This window comes from Trichoplusia ni, chromosome 1 (assembly GCF_003590095.1).
Source record: "Trichoplusia ni isolate ovarian cell line Hi5 chromosome 1, tn1, whole genome shotgun sequence".
NCBI classification, from domain to species: Eukaryota; Metazoa; Arthropoda; class Insecta; order Lepidoptera; family Noctuidae; genus Trichoplusia; species Trichoplusia ni.
The window spans coordinates 9,647,738-9,675,158 of NC_039478.1; the positions used below are offsets into that span (position 1 = coordinate 9,647,738).

The following is a 27,421-nucleotide window of genomic DNA, read 5'->3' on the forward strand; positions in this document are numbered from 1 at the left end:
AAGCTGTATATTGATTTTTGTAAAATAATACTAGTCGCGTGGTCTACACACGATACCCAAACTAAATAAATATTTTTAGATCTGTCTATTTGGCACTGTGTCGGTGCGTTTGTGCACACCAACCTATTCTGTGATTGCGAAATAAAGAAATTTCCTATTTAAACAAGCATAATATATGCTGCCTTTAACAACTTTATCAAGACGAAGAACAACTAAATAGTTTTAAGACGAAATCGCGTTCGAAGCCCATTTAACAAGTTATAAGTTAGTTAGGTACCATGAGATTCCAGGTTTGTGAAATATATTCATGTTGGAAGTTGACTTAATTCCCGGGGAAATCTTCATGCACTTACGCCGTTTTACTAATGACCAAGGGAAGGCAATGCGCAAGTTCTGGGATCGACTTAGAACCTACTTTGATTTGACTAATCATTGTTTAAACAGGAACAAGAATATTTTATAGCAAAAATCAAAAATAATTTTGAAATCAACACTGCTAACGTCACCGTTACCGTGGTGGTCCATTTCTGCCAATGACTATCAATATTTTGAGGTTTTTAAATGAGCTAAGTAATTAAGATAGTAAGTAATATTTTGATTTTTGATAACCCTAACCTTTTGTTATATACTTTTAATTAATATATTGTTTCTTTTCGTCATATAATAAGTAGCAAGTACCTACCTCGCATGCGTTGAGTATAAAAGCTATTAGAATGGGCATAACATTTGTTTTTCCACAGTCTGACTACATTTTACAGTGTGTAACTATACCTAGAATATTTATAAACGTAATCTATACTAATATATAAAGCTGAAGAGTTTGTTTGTTTGTTATATATCACCTAACATACGGCTATATACCACCACGCTGCGACCAATAGGAGCGAAGATACAATGGAATCATCTTCGAGGCCTTCTGTTCAAAAATTCCTAAGTTATATCTTCTAACCACGCGTACGAAGTCGCGGGCAACAGCTAGTCTAAAATATTAAAACAAGGCATCAACTTGTAGACTATTTAGTCCAATACCAAAGTGCCGTATGTACACACCTACGACTATTACCTTTAATAGCACATATTTGCTAAGTAGGTACCTTATTATCGATATAAATTCTTAAACTAAGCATCTATTTTACTATAAAATCACTTAAAAACTCACCTAAAAGCTAATTAACTAAGAGCCTCGTAATCCCATCAATTTGGTTTTCGGTCTGGTTTTATCACCGTGTATTAACTTTTATGATTTTTAATCAACCTAAAATCATTTAAAACTTGGCGCCACTCAACTAAGCGTTCGGAAAAACCGGGTTCTGACGCGAATTATACATATCTTGTAAATGAATATGTATATTTGAGGCTTTCTGACGAAATGTCTGATTAAATTGTCTTAGAGCGAGAGATTCTGGGGGGGGGGAGAGCTTGGTGGTAGACTTGAGCTTAGCAGACACAAAATAATAAGTCGGGCTAGAGCCGGGAACCAATGAGCAGTTTCAGATTTCAAAAAAAAATTAAGGCGTTGTGTTAGTCAGGTACACAATATACTACCGAGGCCTGAAAAAGGTTGTATAATACAGACATAAATTCAATTTAAAACACGAAAATAACAATTGCAAAACAGACATAATTCGCCAAAACTAACAAACATCCACTATCATCAACAAAAACGTTTGCATTGTTCCAAAGGGGTCCTATTCTCAAAACCGCGGAGTTACCGAGACCGTTCGATAATTAATCCAGTGAATACTATCGAACCGTTAAGACGATAGCCCCTTCGGAAGATTTTATCGCCCTTAATAGAGAACAATTCGGCGGGGCTGTTCATGTCGCCTCGATGACTGCCAAAGGAAGACCTTTTGATCAATAACTGTATATAAATTACTGAGCATATGCCCTTTCTTGCTTCAGTGGGCAGGACTTTGTAGGACCTACATGTATGTGTATGGTATATGTCCGAGTTCGCTTGTGTAGCTTATGCCTTTCTAGTTAGGAGATTGTAGTTTTTGTGTTTGAAAATAGGTGGTTTTGTTTTCGAATTTTGTGTGCTAGTTTCTTGTAATTTTGAGAACATACACACTTAGCATTAAAGAGAAAAAATATGGTTTAGTTTCTTAAAAAAAATATCTTAAACTATTCGATATTATACTCTTGAGTAACTTAGAATAGTGTAATTATTATCTTTTACTCAGCTGAACATCGTACATCGGTCTTTATAAAGTGAATAAAGAAAAAATCACAGCGAAACTTTTTGCTCTAAACATCTGCCTTCACAATGGGCTGCCTACTTGAAGCGAATTTAACGCACGAAAAACTTAAGCCATAGACAATTAATGCCCCACGCTGTATTAGCGCTACCTCAGTACGCTTTCGAGGTATTAAAACTCACCTCAAAGGTATTCGAAAAACTTTGAGAATAACCCCCTATTAGTGAAGTTGAAAAGATTTGATACTTGTATTCCCTTTTGTTGTGGAATCAAGATGTTTTGATACTATTAGAGCTGATTAGACGTCTTTTTGTGGAACATTATGTATTGTTGACTTTTATTTAAAAGTGCATCTAGTTGTAGATGGTTAATAGGGTTTAGAGGGTGAAATGATCAAGATTATGAATTTAAACTAATAATATATCAATTTTAAAGAAATATATACATTAATTCCTTTTTTTGAACAGGCGCAGTAGTTTAGAAGGCAATAGAACTTATTTGCTAGCCTCTTGTAGATGTTCATCTTAATCAATAGACCGATCCAACTACCAACAAACAAAATTTGTAGTATGCAGTCTTTTACACTTTATCGAGACGAAACAAAATATATTCCATCGTAACCGAATCACAAGTGATAACGAAAAACAAACACTACACAACAATTTATTTATTCTAGAACCCATATAAACTTTAATTTGCTCACAAAGTAAAAAACTATAAAACCAATATATCATCCAGACCCAGCGTTTTACGATTGAAATATATATTCCTATAATTAATGACCGCAATACACATTAAAAGTACAATGATTGATAAAAGGCGAAGGCAATAATATAATTAAACGCTTTTTGCGACTTACGTCGACGCGTAAAGTCGCCACGCCAATCTGGGCCGTTAACAGTGTTATAAAATTTACGACAGTTAGGGCCGAAACACATTGACGCGATTGCGAATAAATTTGAAATATTGATTTGTTAGATGCATAATTGACTGTGTGTAGAAAGCTTTATTTGAATTATAGGATAGAATTTTATAATTTTCTTTTAGATGTCATTTTCCATTTACGATGGTTTGGTCACAGTACATAATTTTGGAGTTTTTAGGCTGGCTCCCGAAGAAGTCTTAGTGTGTGGGAAAATGCCTATAAGAACTCTATCATGAAACAATGAAATAATTTTGTGTTTCCGCTAAGACACTTGTATTAAGAAATTTAAACCTAACAGATTTGAAGGTATTAATCTGAAAATTCAGTCAAAAACAAAACTTATCTTCATCAAAATAAGATCTAAAACACAAATCTACTACAGCTCTGCCAAATCTTCCAAATCGCGAGCATCCGCATCAAGCCGCGCCAGTCTGCATCAGCCATAAACCCAGGGGTGCAGTAAATAAAGTCGATTGCCCTCAATATACACGACTGGCCGTTTGATTCACGAAGGACCGAAGTGTTTGTTTTAATTTTTATTACCCCTAGATACGATCTGTCAAATGTTCGATACTTAATTAATAAGATGTTTTGTTCTTAGTCATGCTGTTGTACTTTTTATTTTTGGAGCTAAGTACCATTTTTGCCATTCTGGTTTTCTAAGAAATGGTACCTGATTACAATGATTAAATTATATAAAAATGTATCAAGCTTCTTTATAAAATGAGGTTTAAAATCTAAAACTTTTTGATGAAAAAAAAAGAAAGAAGAAATGTACATATGCAATTGTTACAAGCCATAACAGAACACAAACATTCAAAAAAAGAACCTTTTGTTCGAAAGGTTGATACTTTTAAAACTGCTATTCCAAACTTAAACAGCCTAATATTTCAAATTAATCGTTACGAACGATTACCGATAGTATCGATATGAAATATCGATGGTTGTCCAAAAATCGGCATGTCCCGTCAGGGGGACAAAAAAAAGAACTAAAACAAAACACATCTATCTTGTCAAGCCGTTTTACCATTTTTTTTTGTTTTGGGACCAACTAAGGATAGAACAAAGTATCCTTTAATTATAGGTTGATTGAAAACGTGAATGATGTTGTTTTAAATTTATATTAAAAGAAGAAGTAGCAGTGTTTAAAATTTGGAAAAAATATTAAAAAAAAAGAAGAATATAGTTAACTGTTATTCGGCTACTGAACATCAAAAAAGAACGTTACCTTTTGCTCTTCGCCATAAGCGTGGCAAACCGAGTGTACCCAAATGTTTTCATTAATAACACAAACAAACAAAATATAAGCCTCAAATGCAACAAACATTCGTAAGCGACAGATGAAGAATATAAAAGTATACATCACTCGGGTCGAGGTAGTCAGCTGTTGTCAAAATTCTACGCATACCACTCCGCGACCGTCGTTATTTCAATTACCTTCGTCCCTCGTCAAAGACAAAAGGCCTGACATCCAAAAAAAAAGGAAAAAACAAGCGCCCATCGAGCGAATTAAAAAAACAGTCGTGTTATCTATGATTGGATCGCGGTCGTGTAAACGGTCAAGTGTAAGTTACTTAAAGAGCCCGCCTTTTCTTTACAGTAGCGTTTTTTGAAAATGGAGTGCAATTTTTTTCTTTAATTCTAAATGGTTTGGGTGGTTCCTATTTTGAATGGAGACGGATTGTTTCGAAATTCAATTAATGTGATTGACAGTTGCGAAATTTTGTATTTGGAACGAGATTTATTTGGCGCCAGTGTTTTATTTAACGTCTAGATTTTAATTAAAATATAGGTTCCATGCATCGATTGTTACTCAAAGCAATTTAAAACGTTATTTAATAACAAAAGTTCGAACAAACCCTATTGATGTCATCATGTCATATTAAGCTAATAACGCATAAGTTACCGTGAAACGATTGAAAATTAAACCTGTCATACAAATATGAAACGCCCTATCAACACGCTATAAAAACCCGAAGGTACTCAAACATGGCGATAATCTATTGAAGTAAGGCAAGATGATGAGCACCCAATGTAAATATCGGTAATAGCCGTAACTGGGACGATCGACCGACACTTAACGACACTCGAAAATCAACTTTACAGCCTTGTGATAAAGATGACGTTTCCGTCGAAGTTTTCGCAGTAACGTGCGGTCTTGGGTACAAAGGGCCCCCGCAGACAGCTACAGGGGTCCAACCCAACCTCGTTTTAATTATAATATCACCGGCATTATAAAGTTTTTGTTGGAAATGCTACAAAAACCGAACAGACTGCTACTTTTCGGATGTAGTTCTATTGTTGTATCGAGGGTAGGTATGAAAGGACGCATCATGTGAAAACTATTGTGCCGAGGATCGTGAACGTTTGATAGCAGAACTTTGGGATCGGAAATTATGATGCTGTTGATAAAATGTGCAATTTTAGTTAAAAATATCGTACTTGTACTAATGAAGAGTCTAGTGTTTTAGTTAATGATAGTGTTACCAGAACACTGTTTAAACAGAATATTAATTTAATACTGAGCAGACACTTCGTTCTTTCATAGTAGAACCACAGCTGCTTTTGACTTGGGATTCGAACCCAATAATTGGCAAAATATTTCTATACTCGGAATCTTCCAAGTCCAACCAAAATTGATAATTTTTCACCGTTCATAAATTACTCAACATCCGTGTATACTTTACCTATCTAGTATCTGTATCGTCTATCAATCTATCAATACTCCAGCAAAGTTCTGCTAACGTTCACAATCCTCAGCTAGAAAAAAAGTCGGTACTCACGAAACCGTGTTTGTCGCTGATGTTGTTCGTCAACTTCAGCTTGTGGAAGGACACCACCTTCTGCATCCACTGCTCTCCCGTCGAAGGCGAGTCTGGGTGGATGTACATCCTCTTCGGCATCTCAGGGTCTGCCTTCCCTGCCACCATCCATCGGCTCCCAGAACAAAAGCACAAGGTCAAAAAACAAATCACCACACCCACCTAATTGATTTAATAAACCAATTATACCAATCAAGACATTCTTTACGTAATTGTAAGAAAGTACTGAGTTACTGACCGATTGACATGATTTTTTAAATTGTTCATTAATAATAACTTTGTAACAATATCGTAATGGATTGATTATTGGTCAACAAATCAATTTTTTGGCGCAATAACTCAATTTGATTGAAGCAATCTCGTCCGTTTTCGGAAAGCGACATGCACTACTGCTAAATGAAGATGAAAAACATGCTGAAGTATGACAAACAAGCTATTTACAACAGACAACAATACACAAAAACAATGTGAATGAAAGATCTGCGTGCCACGATTATTCATACCGAAAAGTGCGATGTCAAAATGAAATGTATGTAAATTGTAAAAGAATATGATAATGCGGACTCAAATGTGAATTTAAATTCCTAAACGATGGAATCTCGTCGCAAAATCCAACTCGTAAGAAATGAATTTCGAAACTTTCGGAAAATAATGAGTATTGTCACCGGTCCCTGACTTAGAACGCAGATCTCCAGTCACATTTAACATTGCAACAACACGCATGCTTCTTGCCTCTCATTTACGTCAACGAATTACATTAAAATAAGATCAACTATCATCTGCCCGTCATCTACGATTTTCTTATTTTAATTTAATTCCATCTCTTTTATACCTGTTGTGGAATTTGTATCTGCAATCGTCGGCAGCTACGATGTCCATTAGCAAAATGTATTTTGCTTTTTTATCAAGACCAGAAACGCGAAGTTTGTAGGCAGGAAACATACGTCTGCAAGCAATACGAGAGAAAAACATGGGTTGGGACTCGTTCTTTTGCGACAACGATTTGACATCACGTCGATTGTGAGACATGTTGCTGAACTAGTTTCACTTTTTATGTTCATGTACTAAAGAACCGCGCGTTTAGCTTGTGATCTTGCGCCGTGTTAATTAGATTTTATTCATTTTATATCGCCCATAACTAGTGACCGACAGAGAAATTTAGATAGACAACTGGGTGTACGCTCCGTGCTCGCATCTTGTTCATCTAATCAGTTCGCCTCGACGAGGTGCTATAAAGCATTTGCGACGCACAAAAAGACCGTGTTTCCGCCACGAAGGACCAAAAATGGCGAGGTGCGCGTCCATTGTGCGGTTTTGCGCTGTCGCGAAATCGTGACCGTCGCACGTGATCAAATGCGGTGTTACACGAACTTACACGAATACTTCAACAACTACAACAGTACCAGAAAAAAAACCGTCTGCATCCCGTTAAAAATCCCATCTCGTAATTGGTAAGTAATTTATGTAAGAAAGATTTGTAATAATTAATTACCATATTAACGGCGCTAGGCGGCAGGCCTTTGTCGGCGTCTGTATCGGTTTACGGCTGACTCAGTCGCATTTTCGACCGGAATGCTCGGGTCGTATTAATTAACGGATATTAAATCGAAGTTTATCGGCGCATCTCGATGTTGCCAAACCTGCGCGTTTGATACCGACAGCGGAGGAACGAACCTTATCGCGGCGTGTCATCGGGAATCAAACAATGTAAGATCAAATACGATGATTATCGGTTTCAGATGCTGCTCTGAGGGATGTTCACAACACCCGGAAGACTCGTCCTTATTTTTTGTCGTCGAGATCTCCCAAGGAGATTGTCGCCGCGAGTTTAGCTCCAATTTTGGTTAATTTGGGAGAACAGTACGAGTCGCGTCGGTATTTCTCACCTCTGGTGTCGGCCCGGCTTTTTACATTACCGCTGCGGCGTTTGAGACAAAGATATTTTAATGATATTACCCATTGGATGCGACTTGAATCCGTAATCGTCGGATCCTGGCGGTGTCCAGTTGTCGTGCGATGTCGTTGCCCTTAAATTAAGCGTGTTTCGTACAAATTGTCTGGGCGCAATTAACGAACGCATCGAAATCGTTTCGTGATGGGAACTAGTGCATTGCGTGGGGAGAATCACAAGCTAAATGAAAACAAGCGTGTAACGGAACGCTGTTAAAATGGAATGAGCATCTCCAATCAACGGTGATATCTATAAACGTGGAGGCGGCAATCTGGCGTCTGAGTGACGCCAGACTCTCGCTCGCAGTACATTGACAAGCAGACAAGTGAAGACGGGGTGGTTGATGTAGTCCAGCAGGCAATGAATGTGGCTCTACCTGTTGTGGAACTTATATCGGTAGTCGTCTGCGGCTACGATGTCCAGTAGGAGGATGTATTTTGCTTTAGCGTCTAGTCCTGAGACGCGGAACTTCATTTGTGGGAACATTTGTCTGCAAATTGGAATTATTGTTGTCTATAACATTTTCGGAAGCTTCCTTAATAAAGGGGATGCTGTAAATAAAAACAGGTAGCTTATATCTAATTAAATTATCGTGTCTCTCGATAAATTATAAAAAAAGATGTGTAGCACTTTGCCGTGTGTTATATGAACCTCCAATAATAACACCTTCAACGATTTGTAACATCACAAATTCTAACCTAACCTCACGAAGATTTTAAGTAGCTTTATTTAAAAAAGAATCACGTGCATTGTAATTTATATTTGAATACCCTCGGACCGATTACCTAAACGACGATTACCTTGCAGATTTTTCTCCAAAACAGTTTCTTGTCGTGTTCCCTTGACACGCTTAGGATCTGTCCATTTGGAGGTAATACTGACAGCATCATCGTAAGTGCATCCAGGAAACCAAGCCACAACTTATCCAACAAGGATAATCAGTTGCTGTTCAGCTCATTAGCCTCTTATTTATAGGATATACGTGTTCAACACCACAATGTTCTACGACCTGAGATATCGTGCTTGCGAACATGCGTTTTGAATACAGATTTTGTAACTAAATGTGTATACACGTCTCTTTCTAACACGGTAATGGAGACAAAGAGGGTAATATTTTCACCGTTTTATCAGCTATCTAGATTTAAACACTAAGTGAATTTTGAAATCGGTGGTCCTTACATCCGCTTACGGTGGTTTTTTTTTGCATGTAATTGTTGTTTTTTAATGTACTGTTACATGTTTAGTAATTTGAATTCTGATGGTCTTCTAGTACAACCAGTAGTGGCTAGAATTGACATAGTAAAATTATGTTTAAAACGTCTTGAATAGCCGCAGAAAATACTGTTTTTTAACCTCAACTAGCAAGACTAGAAACCTTTTCTTATTCGCAACTAAAACTAGTCAATTTCCCAATTAATGGCCTCAAAAATTAAATTCGAGTTTTTATTGTCGTCTTAAAAGCTGTATAAAGTTACCCCAATTATAAACGATGAGATAATCTGATACGTAAAGGACCACAAATGACAAACATTCGTTTTATAAGGCAAAGGATTTTAACATTCAGCCAACATTGTATATTTTATTGCCTCACCCATAATCAAAGCGTGTAAACTAATTAAATTATCATCGGTATCCATAGATAGGTTTTATTTTTTTAATTCTTGTCAAGCGACATCCATTAGACAGGTAATATTTATAGAAACAGGTCTGTCAATAAAAATATTATTTATGGTTTCTTTGACGTGCTGACAAGATTAAATATATTTTTATAGTCTGCGCACTTGTTTACACATTTTTTTGACAGGTTAGACAGATATCCTAGACTCGATCCTCGGGATAGATGTAAAGTAATGTGGTTTTGATAACTGGTTCAATTTACTAAGAATCGAATTGAGTCATAAATATAGATGCAGTTTATGTTCGCTATAGACACTGAATGGGTATAGAGGGAAAGGATTGTCCCTTTTTATATTGTACAATGCAAATTAGGACAAAAAATATGTGTGTAAATACGAGTACTCCAAAAAACGATTTTCTGTAATTATGTAGATTAGCAAGAAGTAGAACCAAAGGATTTTAACGCCTTTAAAGATCCAATCGGAGATGTTAGGACAAGTTTGTTGCTTTGTAAAGCCATTGGCAATACGTTGCTAAGATCTGAGTCATTTTAAAGCATTGCTTGCATCTAGCAGAGGGACACGATAAAATGAAATAATTGGCACGTCTGTCCAATGTGACAAAGTTGCCAATTCATCAGCCCCCCCCCCCCCCCCCGTTGCGATTGGTTACAAAAATAAGAGGCTATTTGGCAACTGACCACAACTTTCAATTTAATATTACCTAATTTTCTAATTCTTAGGAATAGAGGTTTTGTCCCGCCATCAAGCTTGTTTGAATATCTTCAAATACTACTATTTCTAATCGAAGTATTACTAATAACAATTGCTATACAACATTTATAAATTATATAAAGGCAAGTAACTGGATACAATCGTTGCTTGCTTTTAACCACAGTCGTGATAAAACTAGACCTCCCGCTTACTACACACTTTCGAACAAAGACTCTTGCTATTAAAGCGAGATGCCGATATACGCGTAGAGCTCTATCCTGCTTCCACAATGGCCTCAGTTGTCTTTTAGGCATTTGTAGTAGAGATATTGGAGGTTGTATCTAGATTATTGAGTCATTAGTTAAGTATTCCAGTTTAATAGTTAGCTCATAATATCGAAATTAGTAGGACACAAATATACTGAGGAATGGAATGACATTAATCAGTTAGGGTATCTAGAGTCATTACTGTAATATTTTAAAGAGAAAAACAGCCTGCTTAAAAACATCTTTAGATCCTACTACTATTATAAAGGCGAAAGTTTGTAAGTATGGATGTATGGATGTTTGTTACTCTTTCACGTAAAAACTACTCAATGGATTTGAATGAAACTTTACTACAATATAGCTTATACATCAGAATAACACATAGGCTACAATTTTTGAGATTTCTAATGTGAGGTCGTAAAAAAACACATTTTTTGCGCTTAAATTGCAAACGCTGACTGAATCCTACAAGATAGATAGAAGGCAGGTATAAATTATAACTTATATCTTCTAACCACGTGGACGAAGGCGCGGGCAACAGCTAGTTTTGGTCATATGTTAGTTTACGGATTGGTAAAAAGTTTTAAGAAGTTTCTGTTGACCAAAAAGTTTTTTATCGAAAGAGAGAAATATTTTGGAGTCTTAAGTGATGTTTTGACATTATTACAGTTTTTTTGTGATTTTATGTGACTAGCCTTATGAATTGGTTGATTTTTGGCTCCAAAGTTTGAACAAGTTTGACAAAAATTGAACTTTTCCAATTCGTTTTAGTTGGGATTAGACCATAGCTCCTTTTTAGTTAGATTGACTGACAAAGTTAAAAATTTTAGTCTTTAAAACAGTAACAAGCCCGTCACTTTTTACGTCGAGCATTTTATAAAAATCAACCTTAATGTTAGCAGCAGAAATACGAATTTAGATTGCAGTTTCTTCGATAAAAAAATACAGCACATTAAAAGTTCTTTCTGTCACCACAAAGGCTTGGAATACCTGTATTTTAGCCCTCGTTGCTGTAAGCCTTCATTATCATAATACCTTAGTCACAACATTTCATTGGGTACACGTAATCATAGACAATGTCAATCATATGTCAAGTGACAGCTGATTATCACTTCAAACGGAGTTTTTTACTTAGAATCGAATGAGTGAATGGTTGAAGAATTAATGTTGAATCGATTTGTTGCGGTTTTGTTTTACTTATACTTTTTGATGGAATAATATTAAAAAGAGGTTTAGTTTAGGAGTTTGTGTCTTTGTGGGGGTAATCTCAGGAATGAGAGAACCAATTTTGGTATTATTTTTGTTTAGATAGCTATATTATTTAAGGGCGTGTGAGAGGCCATATATTAAGCTAAAATACCGCTTATCTGGGAATCATTTAGTCTTAAAAAGTTGAGTCATTATGAAATAATAAAGATTTATTTAAACTTGAAAATGCATAATTGTGAATATTTTCATAATCATTCGACTGATTATTTTTTACTTTTGCACATTTTTGTGTAACAGTGTGTACGTGCTGTTCATCACGTTATTATTGCTATCAGGAATGACCTTTGATCTTCATTCCAGATTTTGAAAAGACAAACCTCAATTACAACCAAACTGATATAAATTCAAATTCAGATGAACCTAAATATAGATTCAGTAAAGTTGACATTAAGAAAAAAATGACATTGACAGCGCTCTTATTGTAAACTTGACGTTTATTTGACGAAATTGGTGTTGTTTATCATACAGCCGATAGTAAAATACTACTTTATTAAATAATCACCATTCATTAGTCCAACTTTGGCACAAGCTATCAACAAAACTCATATAAAAAAATCTATAGCACCTAACAAAAAAAACGGCGTATGACAATTATAAAACAAAACACTATCGTCTGTGCTCGACGATCGTGATGAAAAAAAAACACAACTAAAGTAAGATCGCGGCGCAAACAATAAATTATCATTTTTTGACACATGTCATGTCAAACAAACACCTCTATAAAAGGGGTGATTAATTAAAAAACCCTTTCAATTAACGTGTGCCGTAATTGGTGTAGTGAAAACTTTTCGCTTTAAAAGTGTGGAGGGATGCGACGGGCGGGGAGTGGGGGGGTGTCGGGAGCGGGAGGGGGGGCATCTGTTCTTCACACTCACGCATTCTTGCGGCTTCGCTAGAGTGCGGCGGGTTGCACTGTGTTAACTACGGTTAAGTATCGTGAGCCAAGTCTTGTACGGAATTCGTTACCATTGATAGCTTTTTGATGTTTTTCAGTTATGTTGGTTAAGATCAAAAATTAGTTTTAAGAAATGCGAGTTCTGCTGTTTTTAAAGTATTTTGTCCTATCCACCAGGAGTTGAAGCAGAGCAACAAGAACTATTTGTACCTAAATAAGACTGTAATTTTCAAGATTTTGAATTATATGAATGTAGCCCTCAAAATCACCTACTAACAGCATTAAAAACGACCGAGAAATCCTAAAACCTAGATCTAACCGAACCACACACTGAACTCGGTTCACTTAAACTATTATTACGTTAACAGTGGCACTCGTCCGTCCCTCGCAACTTATCTTGCGCGATGCGACACCGCACGCCAGCACTATAGGACCGCACCCAGCTCGTATAGGACCTAAATCAATGGTGTCTATTGACACAAATGTGATAAGATGGCACTTTCTTTGTGGGATTTTGAAGATTAACACTGAGCTGAGTTTAACTAAGGTTTGGAACAGTTCGGATGTACTCTATGTGTTATTTGTGGCAATGTTATGTCTGTATATGAGAAAATATGGCTTGTTAAAGCTTAAAACCGAAAGGTTGGATGAAAACGTTTCGGTTTTTAAATCCAGTGACTTTTTTAGTCAAATGTGTGAAAATGATTTTGATCAAATTTGGCATGGATTTAGCGAACACCTTTGATTAACGCACACACTACTTTTATCCGGCTCCGTTAAAAGAGGGTCATAGTTTGTAGCAGTAACACTGAAATCTAGCACGGTAAAACCGATAGCCATAATAACAAATCTTAAAAACAGCATAAAAAAATCATAATCGAAAAAAAATCTCGAGATTTAGAAAATATACTTCTTAGTTTTATTTGTTAAGCAAATACTATTTTTAAATGCCCATTGCATTAAACATAAGCGCACGTTTTGAATCTTACCTACGCTATCCCGAAAGTATTCTAAACCACAGACAAAATTTTACCTTTCCACTATACAACGTATGTCACTTCTATTTTGTCTATGGGCACCATGTGGGGCACACTCTCCACTAACATACCCCGATCAGCTATAAAGATAACCCACATACCGCTACCGAACCCATCTGACTAATTAATAAAAAATAATTAAGGTATTTGTTGGACTAACATACGGACATAGAAACGTAACCGTCTTGGACAACACGCGGTGAAAGTATTAGATTTAAATAGACAATAGATATTTATGAAATAGGTTGTACTTAGGAACTGTTACTGATTTTTTTTAGTTGATTATTTAATAACCAAATACACCTTAAAAGAAAAATGAAACCTCTTACTAAGGCACCGCTGTCTGTTCGTCCGTCCGTCACCAGGGTGTCCACAGGGTGTCCACAGGTCGACGCACGGACAGACGGTACATCAAGAACCGTGACAGCAATATTTTTTTTATATTTTGTTTTCTTTACCCTATTTCTATGAAGCCTAAGTGTTTAAAAGAAAATTAGAATTAACTATTAAAAGAAATAAGTACATATATTTTTGATAAAGTATTTTTTTTATGTTTTTAAAGACAACTTATAATCAGTATTAGCTCTATTATACTTTTAAATAATTAACTAAATAATATCATAAATAAAACTAATTATAGTAAATAGGTTGCACCTTTGACTGCAGTTAAACATTCATAGGTGTTTCAGTTAACACGTCTAATAAACTATTTTTATCACTTTTTAAATTAGCGTCTTGAAATAATGTTTTTAAAATGGTAATAGACAACGCCCCTATGTCAAGCACATGTAAAGGAAGTCTATAGTCGTAAGTTATTTTTTTAATACTTCGTATATATGTTTATGATAAAATAAGGTAATAATAATAAAACAATTTTGTAATTTTAAAAAAAATCTTTCGTAGGAGACATCAATGAATGTTATGTGAAGAACTTAAATATTTCTAATTATTTTTAATGAAAGTATGAACATATTGGTTTGGTAACTTTGGTTTCTTATAAATGAAGGCTGTGTGGAAGGCAGAGGTGGTTTTCCAAGAATAAACCTTAAGTATGAAATGACGGGAAAATGAGGAATGCGCGGAAGACAGATGAGCTTCTATGCCAACAAGGGCAATTCGAGGATAATAAATAATTTATTAAAAACAAAATTTTTAATACTTTTCGTTTCCTAAAATTGAACGTTTTATGCATAAAAAACCAACAATAAAGGAAAACCTAATTCACGTAATTGATTTTTTTTTCTTATTTTCCCACACCAATGCCGCCTTGATGAAACCTTAAAATATTTCTAAACATTTCAGAATTAACCTTCACAAATACCTATTTACAAAACTCTAAACGTTCTTTAAAACCATAAACTAAGTTTACCATACCATAAATGAGATAGATATTAAAGGACATTTGATGGTCATGTGATTTAAGACTGTCGGCTCCATAGGCGCTATAAATAATGGTTAACAAAAGCGTTGTCATTTCGTTCCCTTATCGACGCCGACGGGAGCTTTGATGGACTAAGGAAAGTATGGAGTAGCTATGTAATGTTATTTGTGGAAAATTTTATTTAGTGCTTTTTGTTTTTAATTTAATTAATGTGCTTCGGTAGACTAATTTATCGTGTATTTCGAATACTTAAGTGCATCTTTTACCGAAAGCAATTGTTTTATTCTACTGCTCTAAGTCATTCCAACTATCCCAACGGCATGATAGAACCAGCATTCTCAATATTTTTTAAACTTAAACCATTCAAAAAAGCTTTTATAGGAAATAACATTCTCTAAACAATTGTTTTCGAAAAACTTTTTGCCACCCAAGAATAGGTACACTAAAAAACGTTATACAATTACAAATCCACCTTCAAAACCTCAAAATATCTCAAAATTAACAACTACAAATAAAAACGACACGTCTCCATGGCTTCGAGATGAAGATAAAACCTTTAGTTAAAGGCGCCGATCCCGGGTGGGCCACAGTTAACATGCGTCTAATAATGAGGTTTTAACTCAGTTTTATCTCAGTTCAAAGTAAATTCCAGTAGTTACCTTAACCTCTCTTCGATATGATAAACTTTTTGGTTCTTGATAGGATGAATTATGCATATTATGCACACACCAATTTGATAGGAGAAAAATTTTGAAAGAAATTCTTAGACACCAGGCAATGGTACATACTAATCAATGCTACATAGTTTATTTATTTGTAATTGTTTTATATTGTACTAGCTGTCCCGGCGAACTACGTACCGCCTAACAGTCGATGATCACAGTGGAGACACAATATTAAGGGTGGACAACCCTTATCATTTAGAGTTATGAAAAAAAGATAGTAGCCGATTCTCAGACCTACTGAATAAGCATATAAAATTTGGTAAAAATCGGTAAAGCCGTTTCGGAGGAGTACGGTAACTAACATCGTGACACGGAAATTTTATATATTAGAAGATTGTATTTTATTACTGAAATTAGGGACTATCCTACGCTATAAGGAATAATACAACGATAGCGGCGAACAAGAAAATAAAGTACCTACCTAAACTTTTAAATGGCAAAAATTTGAAAATATAGGGTTTCAAAAAGTTTCAATTATTTAACTTTTGAATGTATGTGCACTTGCAATAGAACAAATAAAAACAATTCAAAATTCTCCTTCACTTTTTAAATTGACTGTCAAACAGCCGACCAGTAGCATCCCATTACTATTCAAAACCCATACAAAAACCGCCACATAACCGACTCATTAATATTTCCTTGGATTTCTACTTACCTACTCTGTGCTTGAAAATTGCAGCTATGTATAGCTTTTAATTGCGGGAACCTAATTAATATGAACGGCAGACACCGCGCCGGACGAACAGCACAAAAACATTTGCACCTGCAGTAGACCCCTACTAGTATATCTTCGAGTAAGAATGCTGCGGCTGTGGAAGAGGGACAACACTATGTGGCGTATAGCGCGCTATCTCACTTGAGCAAGTATAAAAATCTAAGCTTAACCGTTGGTGGTTATCCTGGATGTTGGTTACGTTGGCTTGTTGGCCCATCATTTGTGAGATCCCGTGATTATTTTGAGTTTCGAATGAAAGTGAATGTCGTTAAATTTTAAATTTCGACTCCTTTGTTTTTATTTTTTAAGAATGGTGATGAAGTCGGTTGTTGATATGTTGTTAAGTAAATAGGATAATGTTTATAATGGAAATCATTTATCATATTCTGTTGTTTGAATATTTTAAATTAATCTTCAAAATATGGTTGTACCAAGCCAAAACTTATTTTACCGTCAAAATTAAAACGGACTTAACCGTTTTATAAATAACTAGATAGTTTCTCTTCTAATCAATCAACACCTAAAAACTTAACGAAGCCGTAACTGCTCATCATCCCGACAACCGTGACATTACAAGACAAACAAGCAAAAAGACACGCAAACAAACAAGATCCCGATTAAAAACATCAATAATAACGCGACACAAGCTTTTTTTATCGCAACAAAAAATATAAACACTAAGACGCGGGCTTTTTGATCGTACAAGTGACGATTAGTCGCAGCGACAAAAAGTCGATGTCGCTGTCATGTCGCATGTCGCGGCCGTGTCTGGATGATCGCCTGATAACGAATGAGTAATGATATTTTTAGGACCCGTCATAATCGTGCCTCTATGGTACGATTTGTTTATGGCATCTATTAGTTCCTCATGATAATATTTAAGAGTAATAGTCACATAAAAGTAAAGAGTCATAGATAAGTTTATCGAAACTCATTCTATTGTTCAAAAAAAGAACAAAGATTAAGAGGCCATATTTCTAAAGACTCGCGGAGATTGTTAATTCAAAAAGAGAACACTAATCGGCCGCTCAATAAACAACAAACGTGAGGAAATTATAAAAAAAGAACGCAACGCAACAAACTAATTTGGAGAATCGAGAAACTTTCGAATCGATCGACTTAATCACGCGTAAGGACGTAACGATTATATGGCAATTAATTAGAAGTCGCAATTAGGTAAAGTCACACAGTCGATCTATTTACGTGAGTCACGTATTTAACGTTTGTGGGAACCACGGATCTACGTGACGGGGTTACGAATTTGGACATGTGTCACGTCTTAATGGCCCAACTTGACATTATTAGAGTAGTCTGTGATTTGTTTGCTTAAAAAACAAATGAGATGTCTATGGTTTCGCGTTTATTGCCGTGGGGACGATTGACGATGGTAGGACGTTGGTTTTGTTTCGTCAACTATGGTAAAGCTTAATTAGGCAACATTTGTAGTGTAATTACTGAACTGTTAAATCAGTTAAGAAATCGAAAGACTTTAGAAAGTAGGATAACGTGGATTTCAACTACATTAGGTAACCATAGCCTTTGCCCATACGATAAAAGTCCTAAAAATCTAATTAAAAAATAATAATTTCTTATAAAAGTCGAACGGGTCATTAGCTAAATCATAACCAAATAAAAAAGGCAAAATTCGAACGTCAAAAAAAAAACAACAGAATTGGCGCAAAAAAATCAAGTCGCGAGCCATAACCGAAAAAAAAAGCAAAAAGCCAAGATGGCGGCTTGCTTACGACGTTACGACGAAATGTCGGGAATGTGTCCACGTGGAGAATTCAGGGCCGAATGTAAACGCTCCCGTTTTGTATGTTTTATTTTGGATGTCTCCCATTTGTTATACATAATACATGTAGGGACCGTATCGCGGGATCGCGACTGTCAGAGGATTTTCGACGGCGCCAACCAGCCCGCCGCTGATACAGGCTGATGTTTTACGGAGCGTTTATTGTTCGACGCGGGACTGTAAAATGTGGGGAGAAAGCAGGCGCCTTTTAAATGAAATTCATGTAATCTTGTTCAGCATCACATTTACTTAACAAACAAACAAGCTTATATGAGAAAGTAAAAAACATTATTCACTTATACATTTACTAAAACAATATTCTCATTTCAAATCTTAAAGTTTTATTTACGAACAATCGAAAAAACTCTTAATTCAAATTCAATTTTCTTCAATTCAAACTTGGAATTCCATTGAGTTTTGCACAAAAATTCAAATTACGAATCTAACTCCATCGGTACAGCCATTTTGAATTAAGAAAAGCAGCCTTTTAAACCGATCGAAAAATCGTAACGCTACGAGTTTCGCAGCATCCTCTATTGGCAGATCGAACTGAGAAAGAACGCGGCGCGACATGAACTTATGAGTAACAGTCGCCATGACTTTTTGTAGCTCGCCGAACGCGGAAAATTAGCTTTGAGAACAAATACTCGCCGGTTTTGGGAGCTCGAGTGTTGGCGACAGGCTAAAGGGGGCTTATTTGTTACCTATGCATGGCTTGCTTTGTGGTACTGATAGTGTCTTTCGTAAATACAATGTTTAAAGATCTGCCCGATTGCAATTTTTCGAAGGTTTTGTATTTCGTTTACAGGCATTTGAAAGAGTTAAGCTAAAATAGGATAATATTTTTTTAATTAACAAAGTGAGGCCTATCCCCAGCAGTGTGTTATAAACACGAATACAAGAGGCATAATAAATCAATAATAAATCACCTAAATACTTAATATTCGGTCTAACCATATATACCTTTTTAAAAAGGTATCATCAGTTCCATCCAGCTGATTCGAACTTTAAAACGCGATTCAGTAACTGGCCGCTTTTGCATGATGAATATAAAGATCACATCACATTGACATCCCGTAAAAGGAGGTCCAATCCGTTTTGAATGGTAAACAAATCTTGTTTCTCCTTATTTTGATCCATCAATAGAAAAAAAAAAACAACAACGTATTCCATATACAGCCAAGCAATTGTCACTATTCAAATCACTGTTCTGTATTCAAAATTTAACCGCCAATAAATTTACGCCGAAAAAACACAATTAAATTCTTTTTTTTGTGTTTTTTTCTAGAAATCCTTGAGCTTCTGTTAATTTTAAGGAACCGTTCCGTTTCTCAAAATTAGCGACAAATCATTCCACGTAGACCTTGGAGATGGGAAACTGGGACAGACGTGAATACAAATAGACCAGGTAGTGATGTGAAAAATACGCAAAAAACGTACTAAGTAGTGTTGTCACGCGCGCTTAGGTGAAGATGGAAAATTAAATAAATTAAGCAAAAGGTTGATGCGCTGTTTTGTTTACGGTAATACTGTGGTAAAAATAGATAAATTTATCGTCGAACATTTACATATTTATCTATTTTCAAGTATTACATATAAAAGTGATTCTTCTTTGTCTAGGCTTTGTAAATGGAGATAAGTATTTTTCGAAATTTTCTACGTAATAAATTCCATTATATCCACACGTCTTTGTTTTCTTCTATATCGTGTCAAACAATAATACAACTGTAACGTTATTTTATTTACAATTCACCAACTAAACTTACACCTGTCAAAAAACCTTCCTACTTAACCTTCAAAAGCCATAAAAGTGAAATAAAAATAATAAAATCAATTTCAAAAATGGAATCGAATTGTCACTTGCAATAATGCGATTGTTTGCTCAGTTTTATGCACGCGATCCCAATGATTTGTGGTTAAAATGGCACTGATGACATTAATGTTGCGTTTTAGGGTTCCTTTCGTAAAGCGTAAAAACGGATGTCTGTCCGTATGTCACTAGGCCGTCACTCAGAAAACGGGACAGGTAGACACATGATATTTTCAAAATTTCTGTTTTCACTATGATAGTAAATAATAAAAAGTGACGACAAATAACGTATTGCACTGTCATAAAGATGGGTGATAAATTATAGCGTTTAATTTTCCTTCAACCTATTATACGGAACTTTCAGTGTAGCGAGTCCGACTCACACTTGCCCAGTTTTTTGTAGGTTGGCAGTAAGTTTAAAAGGTTTCCATCTACAGACAAAGAGGTTGCATTCGATGACACGACTTTGACATAGATACATGGAAATAAAATTCTCGGAGTTATTTATAAGGCGCTTTTAATGCTATGAATGCAAAATGGCTGTCATGTGACTGGGGCTGTCATATGTTCCTTAAAAACTTAGATTGTGGAGAACATCCTAGAATTTTATTGTTGAATCTAATTTTGTTGGAGACTTTTTTGTGGACACCACAATCTAAGTTTTTAAGAAACAGCATCTATGACCAGGTTTTATCCCAATGCTTTGCGACGAAAACTAGGCAAAAAAAGTCTCCAACAAAATTCGGTTCAACAATAAAATTCTAGGATAGACAAAAAACTAAATCAAAATGTCTGATATAACCCCAAACAAAAGCCGCAACGAATTCAGTCGAGCCATTTCCTAGACGCGGACATTCGTATAAACATACATTAACTTCTAAATAGGCAGAAAAGACAAATTTTTCTCACAATAAACGTTCATATGCATTTCAAATGTGTTACATTTGCATCAAGTTGTCTTTCCGTTTTTTATATGTTTTTTTAGCTACTTAATATGCACCGCTTATAAGGGCGCATGGTTAAGTTTTTAATTTATTTAATTGTGTTCGAAATATGAAAGTTGGTAGCTAAGCATTCGAGTGTTAGTTTTTTTTAATAGGCAAGGGTGGTTTCAACCAATCGCTACATTTTAAAAGGGGACTGGCCTTTTTTCTGTCAACCTATTTATTTGCTGTGTATTGAGAATGTTTCTATTTTCAAATCTAGTTGTAGTGACGTTTGTTTTTTTTTTAATCAAGGTACATAGTCGTTTGAGTTTGTACGATTTATGACTCTTGAAATGGGAATACTCTCCGAATTTCGCGGGACTAACTTTGCACGAAATCATTTAGCTAATGCACAGAACTTTGTATAACTAGAACTCTCATTTTCATCTGACCTAGACTCAGAATCCAGTCTAAACAGCATTCAGTCTGTAGACAAAAACAGTATCGTGGTTAGATACAATACAGAATATAAAATTACTTTGAAAATAATACTAAAGTAGAAATTGTTGTATAATTTATTTCAACGCGACACGAAGTTATCATTTTCTTCACAATAGGTACTTTATAAGGGCTGTGTACCTACTGAACAGCAATAAACCTACTTATTCCATACAAATTATGAGTTTTAGACGTGTGTCTGTCTGTCTGTTTTTAATTTTAAACTACAGCAAATTTAATTCAGAAAAAAACATTTTGAGAAAAAATAATACAATAAGTCAAATTCATAACTAGCACAATATTGAGCCAGAAAAACATTACAAACATACGCAGAAAAAGTCTCGAATTTGTCTCATCTCTATTCCCAATAATTTCAGAACGCCATCTTGGTTTTAGTTCCTTTCATTCAAATCAAGAACTCACAACATAAACACAATAATTTTTAAAAAAAGAACGTAATCTTAAGAGAATTGCGGAGGAGGAACATTCAAAACAACAATTTTGAATGTTCCTTTTTTCTACATTAGCATCAACATACATCTTGCCAATGTCCGGGTAGTCGAAATGTCATTCTCGGCACGATTGTCTAATGTCTGTCAATCGACGCCTCGTCCATCTTAGGTCTTTTGGGCATCGCGAGAATGGACGCGGACGGAATTGCTAATGGTGACACTGGCTTCCTGGTCATTACCAATTGTTATTAGTTCTAGGAGACTTTTAGTCTGCCGGTACTTTTGCGTTTGATATTGGTACTTTGTTGTTTTCTGTGTAATGTTTGTCATGAGATCATTAAAATATGTATGTATAGGAATAATGTTAACAAAAACAATTGAAAGATTTTTGTAAATTTTTGCCAAGGGCAGGTACGGAAAATTTGTTACATTTTATGAGGAATTTAAATTTTCTATATGCTCTTTTTAGTATTCTTAGACTTACTAAACGGTAAAGGAAAAAATCGCGAGGAAACTTGGATTCAAAATATTGGAATCTAAAATTGCCAATCCTTAGTCACTTACCCAATTACCATTTTGCACAAAAAAATGACTGAAGTGTAGTGTCGACATTAATCTGTTCTTTAAGACCTGCAAAAATTAACCCAAAACAATTAATTTTCTATCTCTTTCTTATTCAATTCTCCCAAAAATCAAACCGGCAAATTACCCGACAATGTTCAAAAAGTGTAAGAGAGAAGGGAGTTAAGTTGTTCGAGGGGACCCCAAATTTGGCCACTTAAGGAACCCTTGGGGCTGGTTCGGAACTTCTTAAATGTAACAATTGGTTGTGACTGAAGTGGTGTTTTTGTACTCGTTTTAAATACTGAATGTTATTGTTATTTTGGACCTATCAGGTAGGTTTTTGTTTACCTAGAGATGAATGGTGTTAAGAGTAGATATTGGACCCTCGAATTGCATTGCATATGTAGCGTATGGGATCAGTTTCTTTGAAGCTTTATGTTAGTGATATTTGTGTGATAAATATAATGACACCCTTAATATTAACCTGAATGCGAACAGCCGAAAATAGATCTCAATTGCGTGTAATTGGGGAGGCCTATGTCCAGTAGTAGACGAATATGGGCTGATGATGATGATGATGAATTTGAAGGCTAAGAGTTCTAAAATCACTATGCCACAAAGACGAAAGAGATTCTTAGTTCTTCTTTTAATCCAAAGATACAAGCTAGGAACTAAACGATTCCTAAATAGAGACAGTATTAAAAAGTGCCAATAATTAATAAGGAACTTACAATAACAATCGCAATAGGTCAAAGACTAAGATACATCGTCATTATCCAAAGAAGCGCCAGTAGCAAATTGCCACTTGTTTTCATCATAACGTTCTCCATACAAACCAGTCCTCAGCTCCAAGCTCAAGCCTCCGTTGTCCTCATTATCTTTACGATTTGATTCCCTGACCTCTCAAAGTATTTAAAATTATCAATGAAGCTCTTTAAGTATCAGACGACCTGAGGTCACATGAATGGATCCTTTGACGATCTGCGAGAGAATCTTTGTATCTTAATCAGTAAAGATAATGCTACTTTAAGTGGCAAGCGTTATATGATTTATTTAAAACGATAAGCCTTCAATAAGCTTTTATACACGTGGATGTTAATAGTCCGTATTTCGAGAGAAATAAGGTTGATTTTCGCAGTGCCATACCTAGAGTTCAGTTGTGAACTTTGGAGTCGTTGAGATGAAAGGGTAACTGTTTTGTGTGAGGTATCTGTGTTCGATGCCGACGCAGTATTCGTATGGTCTACTATTCCAAGGATTGGACTGGAAATTTTTGTCTAATGATAAATTGTAGCAACATAAATTTTTGTGAGAAAAATTTCTTTGAAATGTTTCAATAATCCGTTATCAAAGAGATTCTACTGAAAGATTTTCAATATTCGATACCTTAAGCATGGATGTATGATGTAGATGTTATGGGTTGTATACCTAAAGATGAAATCTAGACTGAAAACCGTCTAGATTTCATCTTTAAGCACCTTTGAGGTGGAGATAACGCAAGTCAGATACCTGACGTATTTTTAACCCGTGTTATAAGTTCAAAGTGTCCGTCTGTCTGTCACATCATAGCTCCTTAAGCGGTTTCCATTTAGTTTGTTTTGTATTCGATTTGTAACGTGGGTACTTTGAAAACGCAAGTTCCCTTTGTGTTCCATTAATCTCTATAAGAAGTAAACAGATTAAAATCGAAAAATCTTTACCTCCAAGTACTATAGATAAATCTACATTTGCGACAAAATCCAAGACTAAAAATAAAAAGAAGTTTAAATGTTCTCTCCATTTGTCCAGGACTTTTAATCGTATAGGACGCTAATTAGTCCCCTCGTAAAACTGAAAAGGGTCCATCAATCAGCTGACTAGACTGACTTACTACGCGTCCAGGCATAAAAGAATATCTAGAAAACCATTACAGACCCTGCAATTAAAACAAGCGCCAGTAAAAACGAAATCAATAGCGAGTTTATTTTTAATTGTTGATTACTGATAATGGGTGAGGATACTTTGCGAATTAAATTCAATTAAATTGGTGCTGAATTGTATTGTAATTGAATTAATAAGCTGCTAAGTTTCAGTAATTACTGGGTTTTTAATTTGATAATCATTGCTGGTTGTAATTATGGTGAACAGAAGGATTATTCGACACAAGTACGTAAACATAGTTAATAAGAAATTGATTGAATACACAATGTTCTAATGTATAAAATTCTCGTTTCACGGTCTGCGAAATTTAACTCCTCCGAAATGATATGGGCACACTCTGATAAGGGTGGTACATAAAAGAAGAGGCATTAGTGCTATAAACTTCTGGATAGAAAGGGAATCGAATCCCGAAACATTTTAGGGTGTGTTATTCAGTAATACAGGCAGAGGACAGAAATTGAGTTTTTTATCAACAAATTTTTAGTTTACATTACAAAAAACTTTAAACATAACGTAATTCAGTTTAATTAACAAAAAATACTCACATGAACAATTCGGATTTTCATCTTTATGTTGCGGGAGGTTTCACAAACATTCAAGTCACATGCACAAAGACACCCAGACTCAGGACACACATTCGTGGATCACACAAAGTCTTGTACTACGGGGATCAAATACACTAGACCTCACGCACTTTGGATAAGGTATGGTGACCTCGACCAGGCGGGAATGTATGTAATTGTCTATAGAATTCAAAATTTGTTGAAAATGACCATCTTTTTTGATAGCGTTTGTAATGCACCTTCTCAATAAACCTGGTACAGTAACATATTAAATGAAGCTATGAGTCGTAACTCACAACTGTAACTATAAAAGTTAATGTTTTTAACTATCCCGCTTTATACGGATAATTAGCATCAAGGACAAATATAAAGATAATGTAATTCTTTTGATAATTTAATTTTAGTACTTGTTTTATATAAATGGAACAATATTTGCAATTAAACAAATGATATGATGAAACAATCAAACGTCTGGAAAGTCTAGAACCAGCGACTCTCGGTTAAACCCACCAGACGTTCATAACTATTGCATACTAGCTATTGGCCGCGGGTCCTCCCGCTGCAAATCGAAAATGATCCCACGGGAACATTAAATCGGGATAGAGATAGTTTATAACCAGGATTAACACTCCTGGTTATAAACTATCTATGTACTAAGTTTCGTCTACATCCGTTCAGTGGTTTTTGCGTGAAAGAGAAACAAACATACGAACATAAAAACTTTCAAGTTTGTAATATTCGTAAGAAGTAGGACTGTGAGTGTAAATTAAATTTTGTTTTGTTGGTACCTACTAACTTTTATTTACGGTCAAACCTGTCAAGTCTTTGACCGACCAAGGTTATATAAATCTGTACAGTTAAACAAATTGCAGATAGGTACGTCCACAAGGGTAGCGATGATAAATCCATTAAAGTAACAATAAAATTAGGGAGCATGCTTCAATGAGCCAACGAATAAGTATTTGAGGAGAGGATTTTTTAACTTTTGACAACTGCCCAAGGGATTATATTAGGTAAATCGTAGAGGTTTTTCATGAAAGAAGTGAACGTGCTTGTTTAAAATTATGGTCAAAAATATCATAAACTACCGTTTGAGCTGCTCCGCAAGTTACGTACAAATCTTAAATGATCCTATGGGAATAAAAAAAAATAAGATAAAATAACGCCTATGTGTTAATCCAGTTTATTAATTATCTGTGCACCAAGTTTCGTCTTAATCCGTTCAGTGGTTTTTGCGTGAAAGTCTAACAAACTTCCATATAAACTTTCGCATTTATAATATAAGTAAGACCATATGAAACAAAAAGTCAACATCACTCATCTTACAAAGTATCAGAGAATTGAGAGCGCGATCTTTTGAGTCCTTTTGTAATTACACTTCTTGTGATACACCACTTCCTTTAGTTAATTGACTCAAGCTAGCAGGAGATCAGAAATTGCAGGAAATGCAACAGTGATAGATACTTAAAAAATTATCAAATTGATAAAAAAGAATCTGTTGTCAAGGTTTAATGCGATATAAACTCTATAACTTATAAGGTAACTTTTTATCCCGATTTTATGTTGATGTGCGATTGTTTTCGCGGTCGGGCCAGCGGACAATAGCTAGTACCGACTTAGTATAAGTATTATTGAATAGAAATTCAAGAAGTCAAGATGTGATGCCGGTTTTGTTTCAATTATCCTCACGTCTAGAAAGAAAAAATATGTAATAAAGGAAGGACAGATCGCCAAGAAGATCGCTTGCTTGGAAAGAAGTAAAAGCCCAAGAAGTTTTAGAATCAACATATCCGCGATGTTTTCGTTTATTGATTGTGAAAGTAAAGCAGAGAGAAGGAGTAAAAAAACTGAGTTTAGCGTGTGTAGTACATCAGAAAATGTACACACTAATCTCAGCCAGAACATCTGCTTAAAATACATAAATCTAGCATTTATATTAGACCAAAAAAAAAACCTATTTATCAATTTTGATAAAGCCATTTAGTAACTATACAAGTCTCACACATTACGTACATTCTCGATCAATTCAAAACAAGAGATTAGCGTCAAATATTTGAGGTTAAGTTAAATATGTATTAGCGCGGAGGTATCGCGGACTGTAATTAAGAGAAGAGGCTGGTATCACCGTCCCCTAAGTGCGGTTTGGGGTCTCTCTGTAGAGGGTAGGGTGACTGTACAATACGGAAAATGTCGGAGAAGATTTTTTTTCCGATTTTTATGGGTATTTTTTTTTAGACAAATCAAAGTTGCGAGATTTTTGCTTTTTGCAGATATTATTCATCATTTAATGAATAGATTTTTTTTCATTCATTGAAAAATAGATAGACAATTTGATAAGTTTATTTTTCCTCGGTTAGGATAAGACTTCTATCAAGT

General features: G+C 35.2%; 1 protein-coding gene across 7 annotated transcripts in view; it reads right to left on the reverse strand.

Moving 5' to 3' along the window:
- LOC113493938 (optomotor-blind protein-like) overlaps positions 1-27,421 on the reverse strand; it is a 95,939-nt gene that overhangs the window by 54,026 nt on the left and 14,492 nt on the right. For 5 of the 7 annotated variants that reach the window (XM_026871988.1, XM_026871980.1, XM_026872011.1 and 2 more), the window contains exons 2-4: positions 8,276-8,389; positions 6,781-6,894; positions 5,910-6,063 (exon numbers count right to left, since the gene is read on the reverse strand). In XM_026871988.1, the coding sequence (XP_026727789.1) occupies positions 5,910-6,063; positions 6,781-6,894; positions 8,276-8,389 (382 nt within the window). The remainder of the gene's footprint in view (positions 1-5,909; positions 6,064-6,780; positions 6,895-8,275; positions 8,390-27,421) is intronic. The other 2 variants (XM_026872028.1, XM_026872021.1) reach the window with 2 other exon arrangements.